At 43.9% G+C, this 16,106-nt stretch overlaps 1 protein-coding gene across 3 annotated transcripts in view; it reads right to left on the reverse strand.

The window, feature by feature from the left end:
• The window catches only part of TMEM132B (transmembrane protein 132B), a 207,923-nt gene that overhangs the window by 35,660 nt on the left and 156,157 nt on the right, over positions 1-16,106 (reverse strand). For all 3 annotated transcript variants that reach the window (XM_064726513.1, XM_064726514.1, XM_064726511.1), the window contains one exon: positions 2,934-3,077. In XM_064726513.1, the coding sequence (XP_064582583.1) occupies positions 2,934-3,077 (144 nt within the window). The remainder of the gene's footprint in view (positions 1-2,933; positions 3,078-16,106) is intronic.

A 16,106-nucleotide genomic window follows, 5' to 3' on the forward strand; every position in this document is an offset into this window, starting at 1 on the left:
CTTTTCCCTCAAATGCCAACAGCATTAAATGTTCCTTTTAAATCATGGAATAAGCACAAGACTTCCATTGACTTACAGGAATGTTTCCATCCAAATATTTTAGAGGGCAGCCAGTTCCAGTGGGAGGGTTGGTCAGTATTAGGATTTATGTCCAAATCTAGGAAGCAGGGATTGGGATGAACCAAAGCAAGTTCAGCTGTCAGATTTCTTTGAGGATCACATGCTGAAAATGCAAGGTCAAAAACCCCTGGGTGTGTTTTATTGTATTTACCACTAATTAGGAAGGCTTTGGAAAAAGGAGCTGAAATATTCTCTCCTTGGGAAGCTGTTAAACTGTGAAATGGCAGAGAACAGGGAAGAGTCCCAGCTCTGGCACACAAATAAACACCTTGTTCATCTCTGATCTCTCTGCCCATCTCTGAGCAGCACCAGGTCCCTGCCCAGAGAAACACATTTTGTACAAACACATAAGAGCCTGGGTGGAAGCCCTGTTTTTATTTAATCTAGCTTCAATTCACTGCCTTAACTGAAAATAATGATGTTAGAGCAGTGATCAAAGAATTGTCTCATTAATTGGTTATTAAATCATTAGCTATTAAACAGAAATAAAAGGTTAAGAATGCAACACTCTATTCTGCCCAAAAGAATAGGAATATGTCTCCAGCATCAAAGAAACAATAAAGGCAGAATTAAGAGTGAAAAGAAGCTTAAGATAAGGCAATTAGATCCAAAATGCCTGACAACTCTCATTAGAGGGTTTAGCACTACAACCTATATGGAAAAGGCAACAGAAATTCAGAAGCGAAGTCAATATTGACTTTACCAAAGGGGCTTGTAAACGGAATATGCATTTTTCTGAAAAAATATAGGCACATAAACGTTGTACTAAATTTTAACTCAGCTAATTAATTGTTATGGATTCAATCTTGCAACCAATACATATATTTGCAGTTAAAAAATTATGCCTGAACAGCATTCAGTCTCAGTAATTTGTGACTGAAATCGTGCAAGTATGCTGCAATTTTCACAAAAATAACATTACTCCCCATTTATATTGCTAGGATGAGGCAATATCAACTCAACAAAGACCACATTGAGACCTCTTGGGTTTGTTCACCTTGTCTAAATATCTGAGAGATGGGTACCAGGCCTGGGAGAGGGTCACAGGGGCATTGCCCAGTGTCAGTGATTTGAGACCCAAATAATCTCCTAAAGCAGGCAAATGAAGACCTGAATTATATCAAGTCACTACCAAAACAACCCACAAAACATTGTAAATCCTGTCTGGTTCAGTCCAGTATTCTCAAAGTACAGCAAGTCCTAGAAGCTCAATTAATAAAAATAAAAGTCCCCACACAGCATCTTTTAGATCTGGTTTTCTGAGGTGCAAAAAGAAAACAGTCCCAGCAATATGTTAATGATATAGAACTCAATGCTTGAGTTTATAATATACAATTCATGTTAATCAATTCATAAATAATAGTCACTAATCAGATAATAGCTGTATGCTACACAGAAAAAATGTAAAGAATAGCAACATTTATCAAGGCAGTCTTTTCCTTTGACAATTAATCTAGTTATAAACAAAGATATTCATCCATGTTCCTGTGGTAAGGACCTTCAAAGAATTCTGGTTTCCAGAAAAAGAAAATGGGATTTTTTTCTTTCCCTATCTGATACCTAAGGGAAAATATGGAACCCATAAGTATTACCAAAAAACCCCACCTCACACAGAATTCTCTGTAGTTAATTTTTAAGTTCATTTGAAACAAGAACACCCCCAAATCACATAATAAAACAAATTAATATATTCAAGATATTCAAAAGCACCTCTTTTATGTCTAAAATATTAATAATACTAATGAGCTAAAAGCTGCAGGCCATGCAATGGTGTCAGAAGTCAGGCAGGCAGGGTCTTGGTAAAGTCACATCAACACAATTTTCACCGCAATGTCAGGGAGACAAAACCACTTGAACACAATATTAAAAAAAAACCCAAAAACACTAAAACACAGCACTACATTGTTTAAAAGCTCACAGCTCTCATTTTAAGACTTTTTGCAATATGGTTGTTATTTTCTATCCCTGTCACTCTCTACAGATGTTGGTACAGTTCAGGATCGTTCATTATAAGAAACTCTTGACTGGCGATGCAGCCAGAGCAGGAAGGAAACTTCCTGCTCCTTGTGCCAATATTCTGCATTATTGCTGTGAAACCAGGGGCAGGGCACAGCCCAGAGGAGCAGAGACCCCTCTGCGAGGAGCTCTATTGCCCTCTAAGAGAGCAATAAGGTCACCCCTAAATGAGCAATAAGGTCACCCCTAAGAGGACAATAAGGTCACCTCTAAGACAGCAATAATGTCACCCCTAAGAGAGCAATAAGGTCACCCCTTAAGAGAGCCATAAGGTCACCTCTAACAGGGCAATAAGGTCACCCCTAAATGAGCAATAAGGTCACCCCTAAGAGAGCAATAAGGTCACCCCTAAGAGGGCAATAAGGTCACCTCTAAATGAGCAATAAGGTCACCCCTAAGAGAGCAATAAGGGCACCTCTAAATGAGCAATAAGGTCACCTCCAAGAGAGCAATAAAGTCACCCCTTAAGAGGGCAATAAGGTCACCCTTAAGAGAGCCATAAGGTCACCTCTAACAGGGCAATAAGGTCACCCCTAATGAGAAATAGGTCACCCAATGAGCAATAAGTCACCTCCAAGAGAGCAATAATGTCACCCCTAAGAGAGCAATAATGTCACCCCTAAGCCTCCCCTTCTCCAGGCTAAACAGCCCCAGCTCCTTCAAACACCCCTCACAGGGTTTGTGTTCCCAGCCCCTCACCAGCCTTGTTGCCCCCTCTGGGCACACTCAAGCATCTCAACATCCCTCCCCAGCTGAGGGGCAGAACTGGGCACAGCAAACTCCCGTGGGTGCCTCACCTTGACCACGTCTTCATCAGCAGATCTGCACTCGGTGGAGTCGGAGACGTCGACCACGGAGCCGTCCTCCTGCACGGCCACCACCTTGACTGGCACTGCCACCATCCTGCCCGTCAGGATGGCTGTGTTGAGGATTTCTGTGTCCTGGGGGCACACACAAACACAGGCTGAGTGTTGGAGCAGCACAACAGCACGAGAATGGCACAGGGGTCGTGACAGTGACAGGCACAGCGATGGGACTCTCCCTTGCATGCACCCTTGCAGATCCCTGCAATGTTTTAGCAGCTTCCTAAGCCAAAAGCTGCGTAGGAGCACCAAGGCCTGTTCTGACAAACCTGGGTTGATCCCTTTGAGCCCATTTACACATTTCTGCCTGAGGGAAGGGATCTGAAAGCACAGCACTGCTCAGCAGGATCTCCAGGGCATCAGCAGCTCCTCCCAGCCCTCTGCCCCAAATGGTGCCAGTGGTTTGGGAGGTGATTATCCCCCACCACAACAGCATTTCTTCCTTCCTGTTCCAGCTCACTCTGCTGTGAGTCGACCATTTATTTCCATAAATACATTAGGAGAAAAACATCCATACACAATTTTTTTAGTCTTTCCCCACCTAGAGATGCTTAACCACGTTTATCTGTAACCCTGATGAATTCACAGTGCTGGCACTCTAATGACTCCATTTCACAGCCTTCCTCTCTGTCTCAGGCTGATTAATTACTCCAAATGAGTTGGTGCAGAGGCCCCTGCCTGGCACAGGCAGGTCCAGGCTGGAGGGGAGCAGCCTCTGCAGAAGCAGTGCTGACTGCCAGCCCAAAAGGTGACACACAAATGGGACAAGGAATGATCTGGGATTTCACAGGGATCCATTCTGCCCCCCTCAAAAAGCCTGCAATAGGAAATACTGCTCTGAATCAATCCCCTTTTCATTTTTCAACTTCCATAAAACTAATTGCTTGCCAGTTAGCGGGGGAAAAAATAAAAAAGTTGCTTCAAACCAATCTAACTTTAAATTTCATTATTAGAATTGGTGGAAGAAGGAATGGATTTTAGTGAAAAATTTGATGGCAGCTTGCATAGGGAGATATATTCACTATCATTTGCTCTGGCTGCTGGCTAGATTGATAGAGAATAATGGGCATTGACCACAAGCTAAGGACAGCTGGAGAAGACCAATAAATACTTGCAGCTAAGATGTATTATTAATCAATATTCGGAACCTTCTACAGAAAGCAGCCTGAATTAAATGAGCTGCAGCACCAATCCCAGCAGTGCCAGGCACCTCTGAGAGCCCCAGAGAGGTTTATGGGCAGCACAAAGGCATCCAGCACACACTGGAGTCCATTTCTGCTCAGGACAGCCCTGAAAGGACGTGCTCAGCCTCACACTCACACTCCAGTGGGATTGAAGAGTCATCCTGAGCAGAGAGGCTTTTAGGATAACACCTCAGGAAATAAGTGCAGGCTTTGTTCTGTTCTCTGAGAGGCACAAACCAGATGTTCTACCAGTCAATGACTGTCTGGTTTTTGTTTCTGCTGAACAGGCTCATTTATAACCAGCTGCCAGCCAGGAGAGAGGGACACTGGCAAAGAAAGGAGTGTGTGACAGAAGTGGAAGTGTGAAAAAAAACAACTGAAAATCCTTTACAAAGACTGAGATTTGAAAAAGGCTGAGGAGAAAATGCACTGCCAGGTGGAAGAAAGCACTTAGGTGCACCTCACGTGGAAAAAGGTTTTATAAGACAGCAAAGAGAAGGTAATTCATCCACAGGCCAGAGAAGAGGTAGTTAGATTTCACCACTGCAAACACCCCATATATCCTAAGCCCTCAGATATCAGATATTTGATGAAGACCTGGTGGTCCTGGGTCAAAGGGCTCGTGAGGAGCAATTCTCCAACATTCTCCAACAATAGATGGAGTTCTTCAACACATCTGGGGAAAATCTATTTTGGCCAAGGTCACAAACAGCAAGCACACAACAAATTCCACTTCCAGCCTCTCTGTTAGCACAGCTGTGAGCTGCTCAGGTCAGGCAGGCAGTGCTTGTGTCAATCACAGCCTGATCAAAGCACCAGGGAGTCAGGATTAAACACTGAGCCAGGATCAAACACCCCAGAGCCAGGATTAAAGGCTCTCTGCACCTTGGTGGACTGGAACCAGCTCCCAGCAGGCCTGATCCATTCCCATTGGGTTTTTGTGCTGTTTGTGCCATCACCCAGGTGTTGGCCATGCTGTGTGGCAAAGCACAAGCCTCCAGCCCCCTCTGAGGCTCTTGGTGCCAAAGCTGCACTCAGACCTTGCACTGAAGGACAGTGTGAAGTTTTAAAGGCATTTGCATTCCTCTCATAAAAGATGAGCATGAGACAAGCAGCAGGACTGTGCTGAGCTGCCCAGCACACACAGGAGCCCCTGTGCTAATTAGCTGGGGCAGCCTCCCAAACCCTGCTCTGCACTGAGAGCAGCTCCACCACAGAAATCAATATCCCACAGGCCTGATGCCTGCACTGAGTGCTACACAAATATAATAGGCTGTTTAAAGCCTTCTTAAGGGCTGGCTATTTATAGACTGCAAAAATATATTTCCCCTGAGGAAGAAATACGAACTAATTGACTGTCCAGTAGATTTATAAACAAACCTTTTAGTGTTTCTTCAACAAGTCATAACATTTCATCTAAATTCTGTAAAGCTTGGTTTGCATTTCCAAGCTAGATTTTCCTGCAGGAAAAGAGCTGCTGAACTTCAGCTCCCTGTGATTTCTGGTGATTTCTGGCAGCATCTGGGATGCAGAGAGGGCTCATTGTGCTGATGGTCCTCCCACATGGCACAGTGAAACACCAGCCAGGACCCTCTGACTGTGGGCACTGCAAGGCCCTGCTGAAAAACTGCGAATCCTTCCCCATTTCTTTTGTTGAGGTCAGATCTTGACCAACTCCTTCAGCTCAGCAGCCTGAAAGGGTGGAATCTACACATTCATATCACAGGCTCCATCCCTGAATAATAATAATAATTATTATTATGTGTGTTTATCTGCAGCTCTCTACCTGACTGCATTAGCACTTCAGCAGAGCTCCTCTTAATTACAACTGTAACCTGCTAATAGCATTTCTTTGTTGTCTGAAGGAATCTACTTCTTATGCAGCCCAGGCTAAATTAAAATTTAATACAACATCAGGTCGCAACAGAACTAGGAAGCAAATGACAGCTGTTTAATTAAAACCTAAAGCTGATTAGATGGCACTACTGAGAGAAATACTCAAGAGGAAGAGCAGAAAACTACTGGAACTCAAGGCTGGCATAATGGCTTTATTTAAATATGAATCAACGCTGCCACATAGCCCTAGTAAATGTTTGACAGCTGGTGGGTTTGGACAAATGAGGGGGAAAAGTGAATGGGAGAAGTGTCAGGAGCCCTGGGAGAGCTGGGGCTGCAAACACTGGGGAGGGACCAGGAGCTGGGATTGTGGGGAGTGACTCCCATGGATAAGCACAAATCAGCTGAGGAATTCCAGGCTCAAAGCTCCCAATAATTGTGCTTCCAACACCACCTAAACAGTGACCTAAATGCTCCTTGGGCAGGTGACTGTGGTAGCTCCCCCAGCTCCCACCATGCAGCACTTTCACCCTGGTTTTGTTGAGAAATGAAGCCATGGAGGAATGATGATCCATCCCTCAAGCAGCACCTCAGGGGCTGGCCCAGGCCAGGCAGAGCTGATTGCTGCCCCGTGGAGCAGCCAGAACCTCCCCAGAGCCCTGCAGCCCTGTCCCCTGACAGGAATCATCCTGGGATTAATGCACAGCTGCCCGCGTTTTTCTAGAGGTTAACAAAACATGCTACAGTACACTAAACCCAATAAACACTCCATTGTAAATCAGGAGGGAAACCCAAAGCCAGCCCTATTCCACTGACAAATGCTACAGTTAAATGCCTTTTGGCATTTAGCTGAAATGACTGTCTTTAGTGAGGAAGGCAGAGAGCTGGAACATTTGTCTGTAGAATTGCATTCCTTCATTATTATTTCTTTCCCCTGAGTGTAGCTCACGAAAATACATTTGTAATATTAGAAGGAGTCTTTTAGGAAGCAGTTCTTCTGCCTGGAAACGGCATCTCTTAAAAAATGTAAATTACAGGGCAGATTGTGACGTGTGGGCTGGGCTAGGGGAGGGCTTTTTATTTGATAAATTATTCACCACCTTTTGCTTCAGATCAAAGAGCAAGGCAATATAAATCCATTAAGCAAGCTTAATATATAAATTAGATGCTTTGCTGAAATTATTATAATCCACAGCAATTCTGTAGTTTTACCCCTTGTGGCTGAACACCGTTTTAGGTTTCCAATACATATTAATGAAACCTGGCTGTGAGAAAACTCCATTTTTCCACCATTCTATCAGGTAAGATACACCATTCAATCACCCAAAGGCAAGAACAAACAACTGGGATTATGTGTTTATGAAAGATTAGAAAATGTAAAATTTTGCAAAGAGATTATATTCTTTGACCTTTTTTCCTTCCTCATTTCCTTTCCTTCCTCCCTCCCACTAAAGGGCTGAACTTCAGCTGCTTCCTTACTCTGCAATCACCATTTCAGTGCAGCACTTGTGGAATCAGCAATTCCCCAAGATCTCAGGTGTCAGCACAAGTCCCCATCCCACTCATCCCAACATCCATCCCCTGCTCTGTTTCCCCATCCCTGGAGAATCCATCCCTGCTGGAGGGGTCAGTTCTGACACAGGGACATCACAAACCCTGCAGCCTCTCCTGTCCAAGCTAAAGGTCATCCTCTATCTCCTAATAAACCTATAAAATATAATAGAAATAGAAATACATAGAAATAATATATATATAAATAATATATATAGAAATAAAACCTCTGAAAATGTTTCATTTGCTGTGGGATGGCCAGGCAGGTGCAGGTGTTGTGCAGCAGGAATTAGTGCAGATTGAGCCATGCTCAGAGGTTCCCAATCACTGCTTCTCACTGAACAATGGAGCAGCAGCCATTAGCCTAATTGAATATTATTCTAGATGTGTATCAGTGCTGCAAAAACAATTTGCTTTAGCTCAAAAAAGCACGTTCCAGAGACTCCACAGCAGAGTCTCATTTCTGAACTTGTCTTTTTGCCATGGAGCCACTGAAGGAAGCTCAGATCTCAGCAGAGTGTACCTGGCACACAGAGCCAGCTCTCTCATGGATTCATGGAAACTAAAGCTGAGATTTACTCCATTTCATGTTTTTTTCCCAAGGAAATTCAGCTCATTGTGAGGTTTATGAAGGATGAACAAGCAAAACCTGCTGCTGAAGGTGAAACCTGATTAGACACACAGAGACTGCCATTTCTGTGACCCGAGGCAGTTTGGGGTTTGTGTTTTTCCCTAACTCAGAACAGATCTGCCCCCATTAAGCAAAGGTTCAGAACACAGCCTGGTGCGCTTGGCAGCAGTAATTGCAGCCTGTCAGCAGACCCACTGTGCCTTGTGCACCAGCAGAACCCTGTCTGAGCCTGGGCTCAGGTCATTCCTGCTCAGCACATCGTGCCCAAACCTGCCTGGTGACACCGCTGCTCTCAGTGCCCACCTGGGGCTGCAGAGCTGGCAGCGATGCTGCGAGACTGATTTTAAATGTCTGCACAGAGGACAGGCAGCAGGAGCTCCTGACTCCGGTTTCAGACCCCTTTAGCCAAGGAACAAAGGGCCTGGAGTCAGCCTCAGAGTCTGGAAAGCTCTGCCAGCCACTCACACTGGAATCTGTGCTGTATTCAGAAATCTGTGCAGGATCTGAACGTTCTCCTGACAGGCTCAAGCCATTCCTTCCCAACAGCAGGTGACTGGGAACCATTTTAAAGCATATCTAGAGTTTCTCAGTTCATTTAAAGATATTGGTTTTTCCCCTTTTTGTTCCAGAAGAACATAATCATGTTCTGACTTAATAAAATTGTGGCTCCCCTCTGACGGGAATCAAACAATATCCCCCTGCAAGTGGACAGAAAATGGGCAGAGTTCTGTGCTCGAGAGCAGTGAGTGTACAAACTGATACACTAATGGTTGTTTTCAAATGGCCATGAAATAATTAATCTGAACATTCCTCAAAGGCATTGTTTTCTCCACAGAGGAGTCTAAGGAGGCCATGCCTTGCCATGGAACATAATTATCAGATTCACTTGAGTACCATCAGCAGTCAAAGATACAATTTTCTGGCTCCGTGTGTTTGTCCCACAAGCCTAATAATATTTAACAACATCAGGGATGGCCATTTGGAAACGTTTCCTTCAGACACCTCTCTAACTCTTTGATATTTCCTTCAGACTGGGCTGAGGGAGGGTTTTCTAGAGGGAATTCTCTGCCCCTGGTGCAGGGGGAGAGCTGGCATCTCTCATGGCTTGAAAAGGCTTCAGCTTCACGAGAGCAGAACTGCAGGCACTGAAACATAAGGTTGTGGATCACGTGAGTTTAGCACTGCAATCTGTGTGCTCATCCCCTTCCACCAGCCCTACCTGGGCAGGAATCCACGTCCTTCTGTAACAACAGCTGCTTAATGCTATAGAAGGATGCACAAATTAATTACAGCATGTCTGCACCCCATCCCAACATGCTGCAGGACATGGATGGAGTGCGCCTCTCCCTGCCTTGGACACAGCACTGCTCCCTTCAGCCCTTCCCAGGGCTGTGCCCCAGGAAAAACCATTTATGAGCAGGGAGAGATCCTTGGGAAAGCAGCCATGAGCTGTGCAAAGTGCTCTGGGATCTCCTGAAGGCAGACAGCAGTCACTGGGCAGGGGGCAGGAGAAATGGGGTTTATGTCTTCCCCTGAGCACAGCTCAAACACTGGTGTAAGGCCTGGCCAGAGCAGGATGAGCATTAGCTGCATTTGAGAACTGCATTTTGGAGTTTAAACATGCTCTGGGAGATGCTCTCACTCACTGTCCTGCACAAGGATTTCATTTTCTGACGAGCATGGATCTGCAGGAAATATCTGTGCCTCGCCCAGAGAATTACTGCTTTCACTGCTGAAGAGGGGCTGTGTTATCTGCCAGGGCCAGGCTGCTGCGCTCACTGATCTCACCTGCCCAGGTGATTTCACAGCTGCTCTGGGCTCTCACAGCCTGGCTCAGCCTCTCCTGAGCCCTGAGTGCCTGCAGGGACTGATTCCCTCCAGGGCCAGCACCAGAGATTCTCTGGAACATTCATCTCTCTCCATTGCCTATTGAAGGGCTCACATGTCTCTTTATACTTGAAGTCAACAATTAGGGGAGAGAATCTCCATCCCTCCATGCTTTCAGAACTGCAACAGTCAGTACCACACACAGCTGCTGCTTCCTTCACCCTGGGAGTTAAAATTTACACCCTGCACCATCCATGCAGTGACACAGACTCACATTTGATGCACCTTTGGTCTGCTTCACTTAATAAAGTCTCCTGCTGCTGTATGGGATGCAGGGAAAAGAAAAACATCACATCTGTGGCCAGTGCAGCATCAGCCCTTCTATCCCTGCACACCCAGAGCTCCTGCTCTCTGTTCCCTGATTTTGGGAGCTCCCTGCTCTCTGTTCCCTGATTTTGGGAGCTCCTGCCCTGGCACTGCACCCAAGGGAGAGCTGCCTTCCACCTCTCAGCTCCTGTCAAACAAACACCAAGGAAAATCACACCCACCTGGACTTGGCACTGCCTGGGAATGCTTTTGGTTTGGAGAAAACAAATTAGCTTCTCCATGAAAATCAAGTGTAAAGAAGACAACTTTGAGAATATTTTCTTTTGAAAAAAAAACCTTAAAATTAAAAAATTGGGTTTTTTTTCAAACCAGAACATTGATGTATTAGAGGTGAGTTTTTGAGAGTTTTCTGACTGATCTCAGAACTACTGGAGGATTTTTACTTCCTTCCTCTGCCTCTTCTTGGCTTGAGTTTTGTTCTTGACTTTAATTTGTCAGTCTGCTCACCTTGTGTGACGTTCCACCTTGTTCTGACGTGCCCCTGTGTCTGATTATTTCTTTGCCTGCACAACTTTTACAAAGAACAGCCTCTTTTTATTCAAGTTCAGAACAAAATCCCTTTTTTGTTTTCATGATTGAATTTCCCAGTGAACTCTTGTGCAGTGTATTTATTTCCTGCAGACTAGGACAATATCATCTGGGTTTCAAAAGCTGAGCTGCTGCTGTCAGAACATCAATATTTTTCCAGAGTCCATCAGATTTTAGGAAACACAGTCCCTCAAATGAAAGAATGTGTTAAGAATCTGTGGGAAGGTAATAAAAAAAATTTTAAAAAGAGACTGACTGGAGGTAGTAACTATAATAAAGACCAAGTATCCACAGAAATGTAAAACTGCTGTGAATTCAGCATCAAGCTATTGAATTTTCATCTTTTCCCGTCTCTATTTCATCTGTTCCATAAATTAGGTATACAATGATTTATTTAAACTACTGCTTCTAGTATCCAGTCTTTCCACAAGACTTCCAAGCCAGTTCTCAGCTCTGCCAAAGACAACAGGACAGTTATTGTAGTTATTTTCATTATACATCTAAAATAACTGAGGCACAGGAAATCCCACCAGGCCAGGGACAGATGAGGAAAATTCCCTATTCCTCATTCCCAGGTCCACACCTGTTCTCTGGGTACACTCAAACCTGCTGTTGGTTCTGACCAATTTAAACACAATTTCCACACCTTTCCTACTAAGTGGCCTTTATGCATAACAAGAAAATGGGGATTTTATTGGCGGGTTCTCTGAAATTCAGCTGTGCAGCAAAACAAATATCAGTGACTGCAAGGAACTACAGAGGGCTCCAAATGCAGCAGAGATGAAAGGAAAGGAAGAAATCCAGTATTATTTGCCATCCTTTTTAAGTGGAAAAGGATAATGGCATATCCAATGTTTATAATGGCACATGAGTTTATAATGCCACTGGCAGCTGCAGGAGTTCAAGGGGAAAATCACTGAAAATCTCTTAATCTGAAACAATTTAAAATGTTCCACTACCAGGGGTTTCCAGTGTCACCTCACAGGTGGGGCAAGGGGGTGACATCAATGTTTCTCAGCAATAGCAAGTGACAGAGTTATTGGTTTTCAATAGAATTATTCTGTAAACAGACAAAGGTCTCCCATTACTATTCTATAAAGGCAAGTAAATATCAAAATCACAGCACATTTCCTTGAGAAAGGGTTTTAACTGGTCCCTTGTTCTTACACCTCAGCACCAAACTCACACCAGGCTGAGATTCCACCGTAGATTTAATTTTTTCATTTAAGCTGTTTGTAAACTTTGTGAAAGAGTGGCTGGCTTGGTTTTCCAACAACAGACACTGAAGGAAAGTGAAAAAAGACTTCTATCTTTGCTTCCAAGGTATTGTATTCATAATTAGCCTTTAGAAGTGATGAAGACATGATTTAAATCCAAATCTCCCCATCTGTTTCTTCAGAACCTGTTCCATTATGAGAAATGGGGAAAGTTCTGATTTTTCCAGGGAGATAAACTGGATGCAGCAAGAGAGGTAAAAGAGAATTACCCAATTTGTGTTGAAGGACTCATCTCCAAGAGCAATCTAAGTGAAGGAAAGCCTCTCCCATTTTCTGCCATTTCCCTAATGTGAGACACAAAATACACCTGAGCTGCAGAAAGAAATCAGGTCAGCCCTGCTGGACTGTTCAAATAAAAGGAATATTTGCTATTCACCTCCATTAAGGAAATTTATCTCCCTTAAAATTGCCTCTGTTAAGCATTCATTCTTTACTTTCCCTCTAAAAATTGGCAGGTTTTCATGATAATACATTTATTTCTCCTTTTGCACTGCCAATCTCAGGTTGTTGACTGCTGTGAGGTGGGAGGGAGGCCAGGAGTGGGGCCAGGTCCTTTGTGGCCCTCCCTGCACACCCTCCTGCTAAATGGACAGAGGGGCACAGGAAAAGAGGCTTTCTGCAGAAAACACAGCTGAACAAAACAGGAGGTTCTCTGGCATTTTGACACATCATTTTACCAAAGAATTGAACAAAAAGGTGGGAAAAGTGCTGCACTTAAAGGCCTCCGTGAACCTGACACAAAATTCCAGCTGCAAAGTGCTTGCACCTGGAAGCACCCCTGAACAATCATCACAAAGAAAAGAGCAAGCTCTCCTCACCTTCCCCTTCTCAGCACTTGGGCTTCTTTCCTTTTGTTCCCCCACCTTGGAATATTCAGGCCCCTCACCCCTCGGTGCTGACACACACTCAGCACAGATGGGGGGCAATAATTCTTAAAGTTTGTTTTCATAGCGTTCCTCCAAAAAGAGAGATTCTTACCTAAATCAAATTCAACATGGTGGTTCAAGTATCTTATTTAAGCTACTGCATTTTCAATTTTTCCAGGCAACAATGGATAAACAGAACCTTGAAACAAAAATCATTGTTCCTTTGTTACTATGCAAGAATTTTCCAAAAGCCCAAAAACTTCCAGAACACTCCTCTAACAACAAGTGGCACAAGGTAATCAAACATTTCCCTCTGCATTCTCTTGTGTTATTGCAAATTTGTTTTCATGCCAATACAAAGTGGTCAACCAAGGTCAAGCTCCTGAAGTCACAACTACATCAAACTCACCTTTCTATTTAAAGGCTTTCATTTTTTTGTCCAATGGCACTGGCATTCAGCTCCCTGCCCACCAGTTACACTCTCAAACGTGGCACTTCAGTGCTGTTTCCTTCCTCCTGGCTAATGAAGGCAGTTGTGCAGGTTGCTGTTGATTTAGTTTGGGATTTTTCTCCCAGCAGCATTGCAATTAATTCTGGTGCACAGACCCAATGCAATCTGACAAGAGCTATTATGGAGAACAAGCTGGAATAAAACTGCACCTGCATTTCTCCCTGCAGACAAGTGGAGACAGGGGTGGAGGAGAGGAGGAAGATTCCTGGCCAGGTAAATGAGACAGAGCAGGGCCAGAGCCAGCCTGGGGCAGCTGGGCAGGAGCAGCAGCTCCTCCTCTGCAGTGTCCTTTGCTTTTTCTCCTTTTTGGACAAGAATCCCAAAGCAGAGTTTCAATCTAAAAAGCCTCACTCCAGCACGCACTGCTATTCAGTCCAGAGGGGAATAAACCAATATAATCTGGGAGATTCAAGGCAGAGGAAAGGACTGCAGACTCCATTAAGCATTAGCTGTGTGTAGCTGCTCTAGTCTGTATTTCACCAACTTTTGTCACAGATCTTCCCACTTGTTCTGCATGGTCTCTTGGGGTAAACAAAACCCTGCCTTTGACTGAAAAAACACTGACATGAAAGGTGCACTGGGATATGATATATAAAGATTTTGCTATTTTTACATGTGCAGTGATATTTAGAAAGGTTGGGAATGATGTTTAGATCTTATTTATTTCTGGTCAAATGGATTGCCAGAGGATTTTTCTGACAGTGGCTGTTTACAATTCCTTGGCAGTGAATAATATGCAGAAAATGTGCGAGGTCCTGGGGTTTCATTCACAAAATGCTGCACAATGAACTCAGCTGAGGTGGGAGCTGTGCCTTTTTGTGAGAGTGTGATTTTCAGAGCACAGCACCCTGAGAGCACACCTCTGTCCAGGGCACCCTCACTGCAGATTGTTTGGGCATCACAACAACCACACCTGTTAATTTTACATCATATCCTCACCTCTGCAGCACCACGGGGAGGGGGCAATGTGTGACTCCAGCTGCTCCAAGGGAAGCCCCCATTTCTCTCTCCAAGAGTCACTTTAAAGAGAGTTTTTCCCTCCAAGTGTTCTGACAGGCGTTTCACTGATGACTAAAACTTTATATTCAATATTTTGTTCACGTGCCCACAAGGAACAGCACAAACATGATTATACATAGAAAATAAACCCACAATGATTAATTGAGTAGATTAACCTCCAGAACACTTGGACAGCTGTTTCAACATGCTGTCTTTGAGGGCAATATGCTGAAGCAGCTGTTCTTACACATAAGGTAAAATTGTCCGCTTTGTTTTGCAATGTGAACACTCAAGGCCTGTTCTGTGTCTTGGTGACTTTAACTCACATGTGGAGCATTGCCAGGGCTCTGGATAACTCACATACATTCCTTTTTTCCCACCTTATTAGCAGCTTCAACAATGTCAACTCATTTGCTCAGCAATATGCTCAAAAGCAGAGTCAAGTGGATTTCTGTCACAGACATATTTTATGAAAATCCTTTTGTCAGGATCCTTTCTCCTGAGAAGCTGAGAAACTTCAGCTTCTCCATGTTTTGCTGCTTTGGAATGTGATTTGGAGAATTGTTCACCCAGCATGTGAATTGTTTTTACTTGATGACCAATCACAGGTCCAGCTGTGTTGGGACTCTGGTCAGTCACAAGATTTTATTATCATTGCTTTCTATTCCTTGCAAGCCTTCTGATGAAATCCTTTCTTCTATTCTTTTAGTAAATTTTTTACATACTAAAACTATATAAATATTATATAGCTTTAATATATCATTTTCTTTTAATATAATATATATCATAAAATAATAAATCAGCCTTCTGAAACATGGAGTCAACATTCTCATCTCTTCCCTCATCCTGGGGACACTATCACAGATTTCTGTCATTTTTACACACTCACAGGCTGCTCCCTGCAGCAAGATCCTCCCAGACTGCATGAATGAACTGGATTATTTTTGCATGTGGTTTTACAATAGCACAAGTGTTCCTTGAATGGAAAGCATGTCCTGGTCCATGGAGCTTTCTCTCCTTGTTTCCAAGGCAACTCAATACACAGACACATGCAAACACATGTGCGTGCTATTAATGTTCCTTCTGCATGGGGAAATATCTTCATTTATCAATGAAACACTCAACAGCTTCTGGAGGAGTGACTCAGACAAACTTCTCACAGAGGAACTCACAGCGGGAAAACATTCAAGAAACTCTTCCCTTTGAGTACACTAAAGCGCAAGTTTTGGCAAGTTTTTGCATCAAGATCTCCTGCACATAAACAAAACTCTGAGCCACCTGCTGTCCTGGACAATCGGCTTTAGCAGCTTCAAAAAAACACCTGGAGCTGGTGGCACACCTGCCTGCATTCCTTCTACAATCAAGGTTTCAGTCAAGCTCTTCCAAAAGAAAGAAACAACCTGGGAGCTTGGTTGGCACATTCATGCCCTGGATTCCCTCCCATGAATAAGGAGCTGACAGAAATGATGGCATTTTGTGTTTCAGGAGAGGTTCTGCAGCCCGGCCAGAG

This window comes from Zonotrichia leucophrys, chromosome 15 (assembly GCF_028769735.1).
Source record: "Zonotrichia leucophrys gambelii isolate GWCS_2022_RI chromosome 15, RI_Zleu_2.0, whole genome shotgun sequence".
In the NCBI taxonomy this organism is placed as follows: domain Eukaryota; kingdom Metazoa; phylum Chordata; class Aves; order Passeriformes; family Passerellidae; genus Zonotrichia; species Zonotrichia leucophrys.